This window comes from Myotis davidii, unplaced genomic scaffold (genome assembly GCF_000327345.1).
Source record: "Myotis davidii unplaced genomic scaffold, ASM32734v1 scaffold753, whole genome shotgun sequence".
Taxonomy (NCBI): Eukaryota; Metazoa; Chordata; class Mammalia; order Chiroptera; family Vespertilionidae; genus Myotis; species Myotis davidii.
In genome coordinates, this window is record NW_006286231.1 from 1421243 (window position 1) to 1434446 (window position 13204).

At 35.5% G+C, this 13204-nt stretch overlaps 1 protein-coding gene across 1 annotated transcript in view; it reads left to right on the plus strand.

Annotated features, from left to right (window-relative positions):
• The window catches only part of RIF1 (replication timing regulatory factor 1), an 80501-nt gene that overhangs the window by 50317 nt on the left and 16980 nt on the right, over window positions 1-13204 (plus strand). The window contains exons 14-20 of the mRNA XM_015559802.1: window positions 1020-1120; window positions 2855-2941; window positions 3779-3852; window positions 4315-4495; window positions 5811-5918; window positions 6291-6440; window positions 9617-9741. Of these exons, the coding sequence (XP_015415288.1) occupies window positions 1020-1120; window positions 2855-2941; window positions 3779-3852; window positions 4315-4495; window positions 5811-5918; window positions 6291-6440; window positions 9617-9741 (826 nt within the window). The remainder of the gene's footprint in view (window positions 1-1019; window positions 1121-2854; window positions 2942-3778; window positions 3853-4314; window positions 4496-5810; window positions 5919-6290; window positions 6441-9616; window positions 9742-13204) is intronic.

The following is a 13204-nucleotide window of genomic DNA, read 5'->3' on the forward strand; positions in this document are numbered from 1 at the left end:
AAGCAGGTTTATGGGGTTTTATTTAGCTTCTATAGTTGTTACAATGTTTCAAACTGCAGACTCAGAGGCTGGCAAGGCAGGCGGGGAACGTTGGTTTCCTCCGTCACCGAAGCAAGCAAGCCTCAAGTTAGTTTCAAGCTGCCTGGCTGCCGGCCGCCATCTTGGCTGACAGTTAATTTGCATATCTCGCTGATTAGCCAATGAAAAGGGTAGCGGTCATATGCCAGTTACCATGTTTCTCTTTTATTAGTGTAGATTTATTTTAAAATAATTTTTTGAACTATAGCTTCCAGACTTTAGTTTTTAACAAAGCACTTTAAATATATCTATCTATCTATCTATCTATCTATCTATATATGATTTTCAGTGATTTTCGAGAGAGAGGAAGGAAGAGGGAGAGAAAGATGGATGAGAGAGAAAAATTCATTGGCTGCTTCCTGCACAGCCGCCACCTGGGCATGTGTTCTGACAGGAAACCAAACCGGTGACCTAGGTGCATAGGACAATGCTCAGCCAACTGAACTACACTGGTCAGGGTACAAAGCATTTTTTAGATTTGGTAAAAAATTAATTTTCATAGCTCTCTTAAATGTATATTTTTATCCCTGAAAATCTATACACATATATATGTAAAAGCCTAAGCGACCCAGCAACTGGTCAACTGGTCACTATGACGTGCACTAACCACCATGGGTAGATGCTCAGCAGAGGAGCTGCCGCGTGGTGGTCAGTGTGCTCCCACAGCGGAAGCACTGCTCCTCTGACTGACAGGCGCCAGATGCATGGCCCACGGCTGTTGAGTGCTGCTGCGGGGGCGTGAGCCTCTCCCCATCGACTGACTGGGCGCGAGCATGTGGCAGGCACAGCAGGGCCGGGATGAGTGGGAATGGCAGGCAGCGTGCCGGTTTCAGCCCAATTCCTGCAGGCCAAGCCAAGGGACCCCACTGGTGCATGAATCCATGCACGGCCTCTAGTACTTGTATGTTTAGAAGTACATTCATGCTTTTACTTGTTCATAGGTAACAAAAAAGAGAGACCAGGTTCTGAGGTTTTGACCCTCTTATTAAAATCTTTGCAAACCATAGTGAAATCGGAAGTATTTCCTGTATCAAAAACACTGGTAAGTACAATACCTATATGCTGGTATTTAAAAACCACTCTTTGAAATTGAATTTTATATTGCAGATCAGGATTTGGAAAAACATACCAAGTATTAATCATGAGTTTGGCCATGTAATAAATGCTATTCCATTGACTTAATAGTCATTTGAAAACAAAGTAATGGCTATAATGTCAACTATAAAAATCTTCCATGATGAGAAGAAGGATAAGCCAGAGAGAGAAAATTAGGTAAAAGACATGAAACTTGGATGAACACTAATTTTATGACAAGATTGCTAAGCCCCACTAATTGTTACTTTGTGCACTTAAGAAAATGTAGTAATCTTACGGATCTTTTGCATTTAAATGAATCGTTTTTTTTGTTTTTAAGTCCTCACCCAAGCATATGTTTTTCATTGATTTTAAGGAGAGGGAGAGAGACACACACACACACACACCCACACACACAGAAAATATCAATCTGAGAGAGAAATATCAGTTGTTTGCCTCCCACATAGGCCTGGAAGATTAAAACTGAAACCCTGGTATGAGCCCTTACTGGGATTCGAACCCGCCACCTTTCAATGGATGGGATGATGCTCCAACCAACTGAGCCACACTGGCCAGGGCATTAAATGAAATCTCTCTAACAAACATAATGACATTGATATTAAACATCTCTTTTATTATATATATAGGAGAGTAGAAAAAAAGGCTAATTAGATAAACTTTTTATTGTATTGAATCTCCCCAAATAAGCTGCAGATGGAGCAAACAATACCCTTGCATAAAATCTGAGTCTGCTTCCTGTATGTGTTGTGACAATATCTAGTATGGCAGTCAAGCATAGTGGTTAATAGTAAGGGCTCTGGATCTGGCTACGTTAAATCTCAGCCTATTTATTAGCTGAATGAAGTAGGGCAATTTATTTTTCTTGTCTCTGTTAAGAAAGAATGCAGTGTTCTCACAGAATGGGTTGATATGTACAGAATACTCCAGGAACAAAATACATGAGTTAACAAATGCTATTTATTATCATTAGTATCTGCTTCAAATGAGTATATGTGAAGCATATTTTCACTAACAACAGTTATGTCCCTTTTGTTATATAGTTCAGGTTAATACCAGTATAGTGATATTTTGGATCAACAGATTGCTGGACTGTCACATTTGAGAGACATGTCTTTTATTCAGCTTTTAGTTAGCAATTCTTAGAAATAACTTGCTTCTGGTACTAGTGAGTACATAATTCATTGAAGAATTTCTTTTTGTAATAAAAAGGTAGAAATAGCCTCAAGAGCGATTAATAGAAAAAATGTTTGCATAAATTATGTATGTTCATATAGCAGTTAGACGTGTCTACATATATTGATGTGATGTGAAAATTCCACAACACAGTCAGATGAAGGTCATAATATCTTTAGAATAATATCACTTGTATAATGGTATAAAAGTATGACAGCCACATCTAGAAGATGTTTCTTGGTATACTTATATATATGGAAATTTAGATGTTCTAGAAAAATAAACTCTAAACTCACATTAGTTATCCCTGGAAATAAAGAAGGACTTTGTCATTTTAGTTTTTATATTTCTGTATTTGAACTTTTTAAACTAGTGCAACATTATAATGACAATATATTTAATGAAAGTAGAACAAATTGTTCAATTAAAAAATAGAGATTACTATGTAGATTTTTACTATATAAAGTACTATATAGACCACTTATAATAAAATCTTTGTCTTTCTTAGGTCCTCATGGAAATTACAATTAAAGGACTTCCTCAGAAAGTATTAGGTTCACCAGCATATCAGGTTGCTAATATGGATATTCTTAATGCAAGTATCTTAAATGTTATTATATGATTAAAATGAGCCAAAAAGAAAAGTTCTATGATTTCCCTTTCTTCAAATAGTGAGGCTTAAGTTGTAAAATTTTGAGAAAATTGGATTTGCTGATTATGTTAAAGAAAAAAATGATAGAGTAATGTAAAAAATTAAGTATGTCACTATTTTTTTTAAAAAAATACATTTTTATTGATTTTAGAGAGGAAGGGAGAGGGAGAGAGATAGACACATCAATGATGACAGAGATCATTGATTGGCTGCCTCCTGCACGTCCCCTACTGGGGATCAAGCCCACAACCCAGGCATGTGCCCTTGACTGGAATCGAACCTGGGACCCTTCAGTCCACAAGCCAATGCTCTATCCATTGAGCCAAACCAGTTAGGGCAGTATGTCACTATTAAGGGGACTATTTTCTGGGGTTAAAAGGGGGTTTCAGAAGGAAAGTTTTTTATTTGCTTGTACATAATAATAGTGTTGGTTACCATTACAAATTTTGCAAGTTTAGTAACATTGGCTAAATTGTGAAAGGTGTACTTAATATAGGCAGAATATAGGTATTGTTGGGCAAGTTTTAAGTTAATAATTTTTATATCTGGAATCTGTCACCATTTCTCATTGTACATGGAACAGCTGTGGTTAAAATAATAAAGAGCTTGATTCTTTGGTCAGTTTATTCAAATACATTTTTATCTTTTTGTCATGTAATAAGTTAAATTTTGTAAACCTTAAAAGGATCATGTTTCACATAATTGTAGAAAACAAGTATAACAAGAAGATTGTACTCTTTATAACAAAGAGATTGACCGAAATCTCTCATCTTTCTTCAGGGAACGCCTGCTTTATTCTTAATTAAATTAATTTTCAACAATAATCTCTTGGGATGTGGTGTAGAAGATGAAAGGTAAGTTAAACTGAAAATATTCTTTTAAAAAAATATAGATTTTTTATTGATTTCAAAGAGGAAAGAAGAGTGAGAGAGAAACATCAATGGTGAGAGAGAATCATTGATTGGCTGCCTCCTGCACCTTCCCCCTACTCTCTGCCCCTCCCCCCGGGGGATTGAGCCTGCAACCTGTGCATGTGCCCTGACTGGGAATCCAACAGTGACTTCGTGGTTCCTAGGTCAGTGCTTAACCACTGGGCCACGCTGGCTGGGCTGAAAAGAATCTTTGTTTATCTTGGAAAGGTGGCTTTGTTATGAATAAGATTCTATGGGTTAACAATTTATAATAAATTTTGTCAAAAAATAAAATTTGAAATTCATTTATTGTTTTTGTGTTATTTTTAGAATTGTGTTGCAGTGTAATTAATGTATTTTGGGGAAACATACAGTTTATTTCATGGTTCAAAATTTTCTCTTCAGGTTTTTTCTTAACCTGGAAACACTTGTAGGTTGTGTTCTTTCTGGTCCAACTTCACCACTAGCTTTCAGTGACTCTGTTTTAAATGTTATTGATCAAAATGCAAAACAGTTGGAAAACAAGGAGCATCTCTGGAGAATGTGGAGTATTATAGTCATTCCATTAACCGAATTGATTAATCAGGTATGATAAAAGTCTGCTACATATTTATGTTTCCCCCAAGATTTAAGGAATTTTTTTTCTTGTTAGAGCATTTGAATAAATGAATAGAAGCTTGCATTTGAATAGAAGGTAGTAAATATTTTTCCTGTGATTGGTTCATTTTCTACTTTTAAGATTACTTGATTTCTTTTCATTGCATTTCTGCCTTATTGTTCAATAAAGTATAATTTAAGGGGGACTAATCCAGTTCATTTTCTCCAATAGAGCTTCTAATGCCAGAAGACTCACATCTGATACAAATTTTCACGTTTATATCTTGAGTTCTGTCAGTATTTGTATTTTGGGGAATAATAACTGTCATCTTGACTAGACTGTATGTTAGGATTCTCATGATCAAGCCATGTTAGTAAAGCCATATAGTAGTACCTAAATCAGTAATCTGTTGAGAGTTGATTAGTCCTTACATTTAAATACGTGGCAATATTGGCAGAGTTGTGGAGCTTACATTCTGTCTTTATTGGTGGTTTTCAGCTACTTTATCAATCTTTAAAAATTATTCTTCGGGAAATATTTCACCATAACTCTCCAATGAAGTGATGACTCCGAAGAATTTATTAAGGGAGACTGCAATAGCCTTTATTTTGGCTACTCAAGCCAGCACATCATTCAACACATTCTTCTGGAAGAAAATAGGTGTACGTTTTTAAATATTTTCCCAGTGTTTGAAGGACTGCAAGGCCCCGTTTTTTAAGTCCTTTCCTGAATGCTACCTTCAGAGTGTGGTACCATAAACGATTTTGGAGTCATCTCTGGGATTACTTTTTAGGACTTGAAACAGTGCATTGTTTCTCAGAGTTGCTGTAACAAATTATACCACAAATTGATAGCTTGAAACAACAGCAGCTTCTCTCATAGCTCTCAAGGCCAGAAATTCAAAATCAAGGTGTTTGGCAAGTTTCTCTGGACCTCTTGAGGGAGAATCTGTTTTATGGCTCTCTCATAGCTTCCCGTAGTCACTGACAATTCTTGATGTTCCTTGGCTTGTATATGCATTACTCCAATCTCAACCTTCATTTTCACATGGCATTCTTTATATCTCCTCTAAATTCCCCTTTTCTTATAAGGTGACCATTTGACTTTTTAAATTTTGATTATATCTTCAAAGACCCTGTTTCCAAATAAGATCACATTTGGTTACAGGTGTGAGGAGTTTACCATCTCATGAACATCTGAACCTTGGGGGACACAGTTCTATCCACTACACATTGTATATTAATAATTATCACACTAGAATTGGATGATATATCTAATTTCTTTATAATTTTTCTTGTTTCAGACCAATGAAGTAAATCAAGGTGATGCCTTAGAACATAATTTTAGTGCCATCTATGGTGCATTGACTCTACCAATAAATCACATTTTTTCAGCACAGAAAATTCCAGGGGTAAGGCAATGTCAAGTTTTTACCTAAAGAATTTGCATTTTTCTGAAAACATTGCTTTATCCTTTTAAATGAACTTTCATAGTAATTGTACCAAGACTTTTTTTTATGGCTTAATCAATATGGAAGAAAGGAAAATGGAGAAGAGATAAGCTCCTTTTAAAACACATAACTGTTGGTATTGTGACATTATTACAGTTCTCCCATTACAGCCATGTTGGTGGATGGCAAACTTATTATCCTATGCTTGTTTCTCCTATAACACTTTTAATGTTAGTATTTTTTTAAATGTTAATGATCTATTAGGTATTTGACATGTAAATAGTACACTTAAGTTTTTGGTGTCTGTGTGTGTGTGTTTACTGTTATTGTTAGGCCACCATAAAGACCTTACTTAGAACTTGGTCAGAATTATATAGAGCATTTGCTCGCTGTGCTGCTTTGGTGGCGACTGCAGAAGAGAATTTGTGCTGTGAGGAGCTTTCTTCCAAGATAATGGTCAGTTTGGAAGATGAAGACTTTTCGGTGAGTTTATCCTGATCCTGACCATTTTTTAATTTAAAGGATTATTTCCATGTCTCTGGATCCACTCCGTTCATCTGTTTATTCTGTTATTTTGATTGCACATTTGAGTGAGATCATGTGATACTTGCCTTTCTCTGACTGACTTACTTCATTTGGCATAATACTCTCCAGGTTGAATTTGGGGTTTTCTTTGTATATATTTATCAATTTATTTAACATTTCTGTGTCTTATGTAGTATATAAGTAAAGATGGGATCTGTGTTTTAATAAGTATATTTAAATTCTCATATAATTAGAAATAGAGTATATGTTCTTTTACATTACATCTTTTTGTTTTTCCCTTTCCTAACATTTTATTTTATTTATTATTTTTTAAATATACTTTTATTGATTTTAGAGAGGAATGGAGAGGGAGAAAGAGAAATAGAAACATCAATGATGAGAGAGAATCATTGATAGGCTGTCTCCTGCAGGCCTCCTATTGGGAATTGAGCCCATCACCCAGGCATGTGCCCTTGACCAGAATCGAACCAGGACTTTCTGGTTCATGGGTCAACACTCAACCACTGAGTACTACTCAAATTTGTCAGATTTGAAGAGTTAACATCATATAGATGTTAAGATTCTAGCCCAGCAAGTGAAGAGATGGATATATTACTATTCCACAAATTTTTCACTGAGTCAAACCGGCTAGGGCTTTACTGACATTTTAATCAGGCTTTATACTTTACATGTTTATATATATGTATATGTATATATATATTCTATTTCTTTTATCCTTTTATTATTTAATATATATTTATTGATTTCAGAGAGGGAGAGAGATAGAAACATCAACGATGAGAGAGAATCATTGATCAGCTGCCTCCTGCATGCCCCACACTGGAGATTGAGCCCACAACCCGGGCATGTGCCCTGACCGGGAATCGAAGTGTGACCTCCTGGTTCATAGGTAGAACACTCAACCATTGAGCCACACCAGCTGGGCTATATCCCATTTTAGATAATACTACTCAAATTTGTCAGATTTGAAGAGTTAACATCATATAGATGTTAAGATTCTAGCCCAGCAAGTGAAGAGATGGATATATTACTATTCCACAAATTTTTGTTTTTACCACCTCCCAAGTTATGTTAAAAAGATTTGAGTTTTAGTTATAGTTACTTACACAATAATTTGTATCACAGAATTTTGCAGTAAAGTTAATTTGTTATAGCTTCTTTTGCAAATACATAGTTTGATGTTAATTTTCTTCTTAGCCTTTTTTTCTGTACATTTTAGGATTTTTCCCCCCTAATGTTTGTAATTTATACATTTCACCAGGGTGTGTCTGGGGGCATCTTTTTACATTATTCTTCTAAATACTTGATAGACCTTTTCGATCTAAAGCACTGTGTCTTCATCTCAGGAAATTTTCTTGCATTAGCAGTACTCTGTAGTCCTTTTTGAGTACCATTTTATGCGGGTTTATTTAGGATATATACAATTTATGTAATAAATTAATGTCATTCAAAATACAGTGCTAGAACATTATGCAGTTGAACATGCTAGTAATGTTTGTCATGAAGCACCTATGCTCACGTTAGATGGGCAGCGCCGCTACTGCTAGTGGTTCCTGGATGAATGCCAGAGCAGCACTCATTACCTGCTTGTCCACCCAGCCAGTGCAGAGATTTCTTGAACAGTTCACCTTTCTAATCATACCCCTACACACTACAGTTTTAAAAAAACACACCCTGACAGCTAATGGGTATCTACACACAATCACTCTACAGTAATGCTTGTTATTAAGATGTAATGACCTGGTTGACCCGCTCTGAAACTTTATGGTGGAGAAATACAACAGCAGCAGATAATACAGAAAATGGAGACATTTACTGATGAAAACTCCATCCAGACTCACACAATGAGGGACTAGTGTTATGGGTTCAATCAGCGAGATAGACCACCGACTCAGAATTTAAATTTAGGAGCCTTTATTAAGCTGGCCAGCTGACTACAGCGCGCCCATCCAGTAAGGAGCTTCGCAGCTTGCAGTCCCGACCGAGGGTACAGCAAAGCCTTTTATCTGCAACACTACAAAGCATTTAAAAAACAAAAAAAACCTGCAAAGTGGTTCATTAGCCATTCCTGGCACTGGCAGGGTTCACACAAAGTTTACAAGTACGAATGGGGAGGTAAACAAGTCACACCTGGCTGGGTTGAATCATAATATATTGTTTTTCTAAGACAATCTAGCAATTTTTCTCTGCCACGGTCCCTGACCCTAATACAATCGGTAAACTTTCCATGCCGCAGTCCCTCCCCCTAGCACACTAGCAATCATGGATTAGACCTTTGGGATTTATCTTGTGTTCCTTTTATTTCTCTACATGTGTTTGTGTTTTGCTTATTTTTTTTAAGTCCAGTCTATTTTTTAAAATATGTTTTTATTGATTTCCGAGAGAGGATGGGAGAGGGAGGGAGAGATAGAAATGTCAGTGATGATTGGTTGCCTACCTCATACTGCGGATCCAGCCCTGACCAGGAATCAGTGTGACCTCCTGGATCATATAGATCAATGCTCAACCACTGAGCCATGCCGGCTGGGCAGAAAGCTATTGAGGTATTCTTTGACTCATTGTGCTGGGATTTCCTTTTATTTTTAGTCTTCCCTTGAAACCTCTCCCCATATCTCCAAAAAACACCTGCCCTGTTTAAATAAATTTCCAGAAAAATCTCTGATACTTTTATGGGCTTATTTTTATTTCAGTTAGATTGGAGGAGGGGAAAGACGAGGTATGAGGTAGCTTAGCATCCTTTTAATTTTTTTGTTATGTTTTCTCTGGGTTTAGTGAAGACCTGTAATTTTAAGAGGAATTTAATCAAAAATCTAATTATGAATGTAGCTCTTCCATTCCCAATTGATTCGTTTATATGTTGAGTTTTATGGCCATCTTAAAGCTGAATTATTTTCTCTGTTGACAAAAAAGTATAGTACATGGCACACAGCAGTTAACTGAGAAATATTCATAACCTATACTTAGTGTAACTTATATGGTATAAACTATCACTTGTGTGTTATTGTAAATTATATATGGGAGTAAAAGTCTTATAATTTTTGTCAGTGCTTACTATTTTGGAAAACTATGCTAGTTATTGGAAGTTTTTAATACTTTTAATTATTCTTCTCTAGAATTTGTTGTTCTTGGATAGGATCATTCATGTTATTACTGTAGTGGTTGATTGCATCGACTTCTCACCATATGATATTAAAATTCAGTCCAGAGTTAAATGTAAGTATTTTCTTTACCTTTATTTGTACAAATATTTTATAAACCTGGCTGTCTAAACTGCTGTCATGGCAAATTCTAATGGTTTTCCCACGTCATTTTACCTAGTTTTGATACTGTATAACAATGTCAATTACTATGCTAGTTACACTTTTGAAATGAACTCATTCTCTCTCTCTCTCTCTCTCTCTCTCTCTCTCGAAGTACACTCATTCTCTCTCTGTCTCTGTCTCTGTCTCTCTTCCCTTTCTTCAGTTCTCCCATTCCCTCTCATACATACAATGTCTTTACTCCTTGTTATAACTCAGAAAGACAAATATTATCCTGTCTAGACATTGCCTAATCAAATGATTTTACTTATTCCAGTCGGTGCAAGGGATTATAGCTTTGATGTTTGCTAAAATAAAAATGTTCTTACTTGTAGACTGATTTGGAATAATCATTGAATTGACATTAAGTTTAAGAGAAAATCATGGCAGTGATTGATTGGTTATGATTTACAGAAAATTTAAAGTGATTCTAAAAGAATTTAACTTAGTTTTCATTGAGTTAAAATTGCACAATTAACATAGTGGTATGATTTTTAAAACTATGCTTTGGTTCATTCTAATAATGAGCTATTTTAATCTAATTGATTCTTTGAAATTAAATGTCTCCACCGATGAGTATACAGTTGAACCTCGTTTCCCAGTCATGTATCTCTCAGGTGACAAAGGAGAGAATGCATGAATTTGAGTCACTTTACCACTTAAAATCTCAAGATATTGTGCTGTGAATATTTTCATTTTTTGCTTTTGAGTCTGCTTATAATTGTTATATTTTCATTTTTTTACTGTACATATCTTTCCCTTTGTTAAATTTTCATGTCATGTCTTTTTTGTTTTGAAAGTGTTTACAGATTAAACAGTACAATAGACATGTATGTGAGAAAGATTAAAATGGGATCATTTGGGGGTCTGGGATGAATTAGTTCAATTTACATTATTTTAATGCAAAAAAAATGATTCCATTTTCGAACAGCCTTTCGGGGTGAATTAAGTTTGAGAAATGAGATTCCACTGTATATATTTATACTATGTAGAAAATAACTTTCCAGTAATCATTAGAGCTAATTACTTTTCTTATGTGGAACAATTCCCAAGTTTTATCTTTCATGACCTTCAAAAGTGAAGAGCACAGGCTTATTTACCATTTGAGAATCCCTCCATCTGGCCTTGTCGATATTTTGTCAATATTAGATTCAGGTTTCATTAATTTCTTTACAAGGATACTTCAGAAGTAATGCTATAGATTTTTCTAGTGCATTATGTCAGCAGGCATTATGCCAGTTTGTCCCATTAGTGGTCATGTTAATATTTACTATTTGTTAGGATGGTGTCTGCCAGGTTTTTCCCTATAAAGTAAATTAGTAAATTTGAGTCTTACCCTTTTCTGTATTTGTCTACTTCAGTGATGGCAAACCTTGGTTGATTTTTCTTTGTTAAATGGCATTTAAATATATAAAATAAATACCAAAAATATAAGTTCTTTGCAATTAAGAAATTAATGTTTTGTGGCAAATACTTTGAGATATTTAAATATCCTGTTCCTCAGCAAATTTACAGTCATGAGTTTATCATTCATTGATGCTTTTTGCCTGAAACACTAGGTTGATTCCCAAAGTGAGTTTATATTTCCAAGGAACGTGGTTCCTTATAGCTGAGAATGGCATTAAGAAACTGTAAGATCTGTTCATTGCCACTATGGTATCGCTGTTTCTGGATCCCCTCAGTGGACAGGGGTGAGAGAAATAGATGTGTTTGTGAACTACACAGTTACTTGTTTCTCTAGATCAGGGGTGGGGAACATCTGGCCTGCAAAGTCATTTAGTCTGGCCCTGCCAAGGCATTAGGGGTGAGTTAAATATTTGACCAAATATAGCAGGTAATTTTTAAGTTGATAGTTTTGTATGGCCCAAGAATGATATTACAAATATCCAAATGGCCCTTGGCAGAAAAATGGTTCCCCACTCCTACTCTAGATATTTGAGTCTTACCCTTTTCTGTATTTGTCTACTTCAGTGATGGCAAACCTTGGTTGATTTTTCTTTGTTAAATGGCATTTAAATATATAAAATAAATACCAAAAATATAAGTTCTTTGTTTTACTATGGTTGCATATATTCAAAAATTTCTCTATGTGACACGGCACCAGAGTTAAGTTAGGGTTTTTCAAAATGCTGACATGCCAAGCTCAAAAGGTTCGCCATCACTGTGGCTCAAAAGGTTCGCCTCAATATATTTACTGTTTAATCATTATCTTGTATGTAACCAGTCTCCGGTCTTCTCAGCCTCAACATCCTGTCCACGAATTTTTGGGTAGACATTCCAAATTATATTCATGTCTGGGAAAATGCTGTTTCTAGGGAGGATTATTGACTTTCTTTTATTAACACTTGTTTTGCAATTCACTACATGATATGTTTAATTAACAAGCACTGAATTAGAGTTTTCTCTTGAATCTGACATCTTACTGTAAGAGAATGGATTGAGGGAAACAACGGTAATTTTAGAATGGGGTTTATTCCTGTAGGTTAGGTACCTTAACAGATGGAGGGTACAAAGGAAAAGTTGAACAATGCTTTTAAGAGACATTTTTTTTTCTTTAAAGACTTTGTTTTTCTTTAAATCTAGGCCTTTTTAAAGAAACATTTCTGCCCTAGTTGGTTTGGCTCAGTGGATAGAGCATCAGCCTGTGGACTGGAGGGTTCCATGTTACATTCCAGTCAAGGGCATATACGAGGATTGTGGGGTCAATCCCCCATGTAGGTGGGGAGGGGCATGCAGGAGGCAGCCGATAAATGATTCTCTCTCATCATTGATGTTTCTCTCTCTTCCTCTCTGAACTCAATAAAGTTTTGTGTGTGTTTTTAATTCTTACAATTTGTGGATCTCTTAACTTGTTCAGTGTTATTTCTGGGTTCAGTGTAACATATAGATGAGGCAGGAAGCACTAATTTCTAAGGAAAATTTTGTTTTTTAAAAATATCTTTTTGTTGATTTCAAAGAGAGGACAGGAGAGAGATAGAGATAGAAGCATTGATGAGAGAGAAATATCAATTCGTTGTCTCCTGCACACCCCCTACCAAGGATCGAGCCAGCAACCCAGGCATGTGCCCTGACCAGGAATCAAACTGTGACCTCCTTCCTGGTTCATGGGCCAAAGCTCATTGACTGAGCCACACTGGCTGGGCTGTTTCTTATTTTTTAAAATGACTTAAGATTTAATTTGGAAACCTATAATTTAGTACTTTTTTACAAATTAATTGTTGAAATTCTGAGGCCATAAAATAAACTTTTGAAATGCTTCCTTAGAGAAAATGATTCATTTTTTCCTTTTTTCCTCTAATTTTGTTTTAAAGATGTTGTGATGATATTTATCCATTAATGGTATGTATATCATTTTAAGATTTGTGGGTATTACTAGTGAAGCTAGTAGATGTATTTGTCATT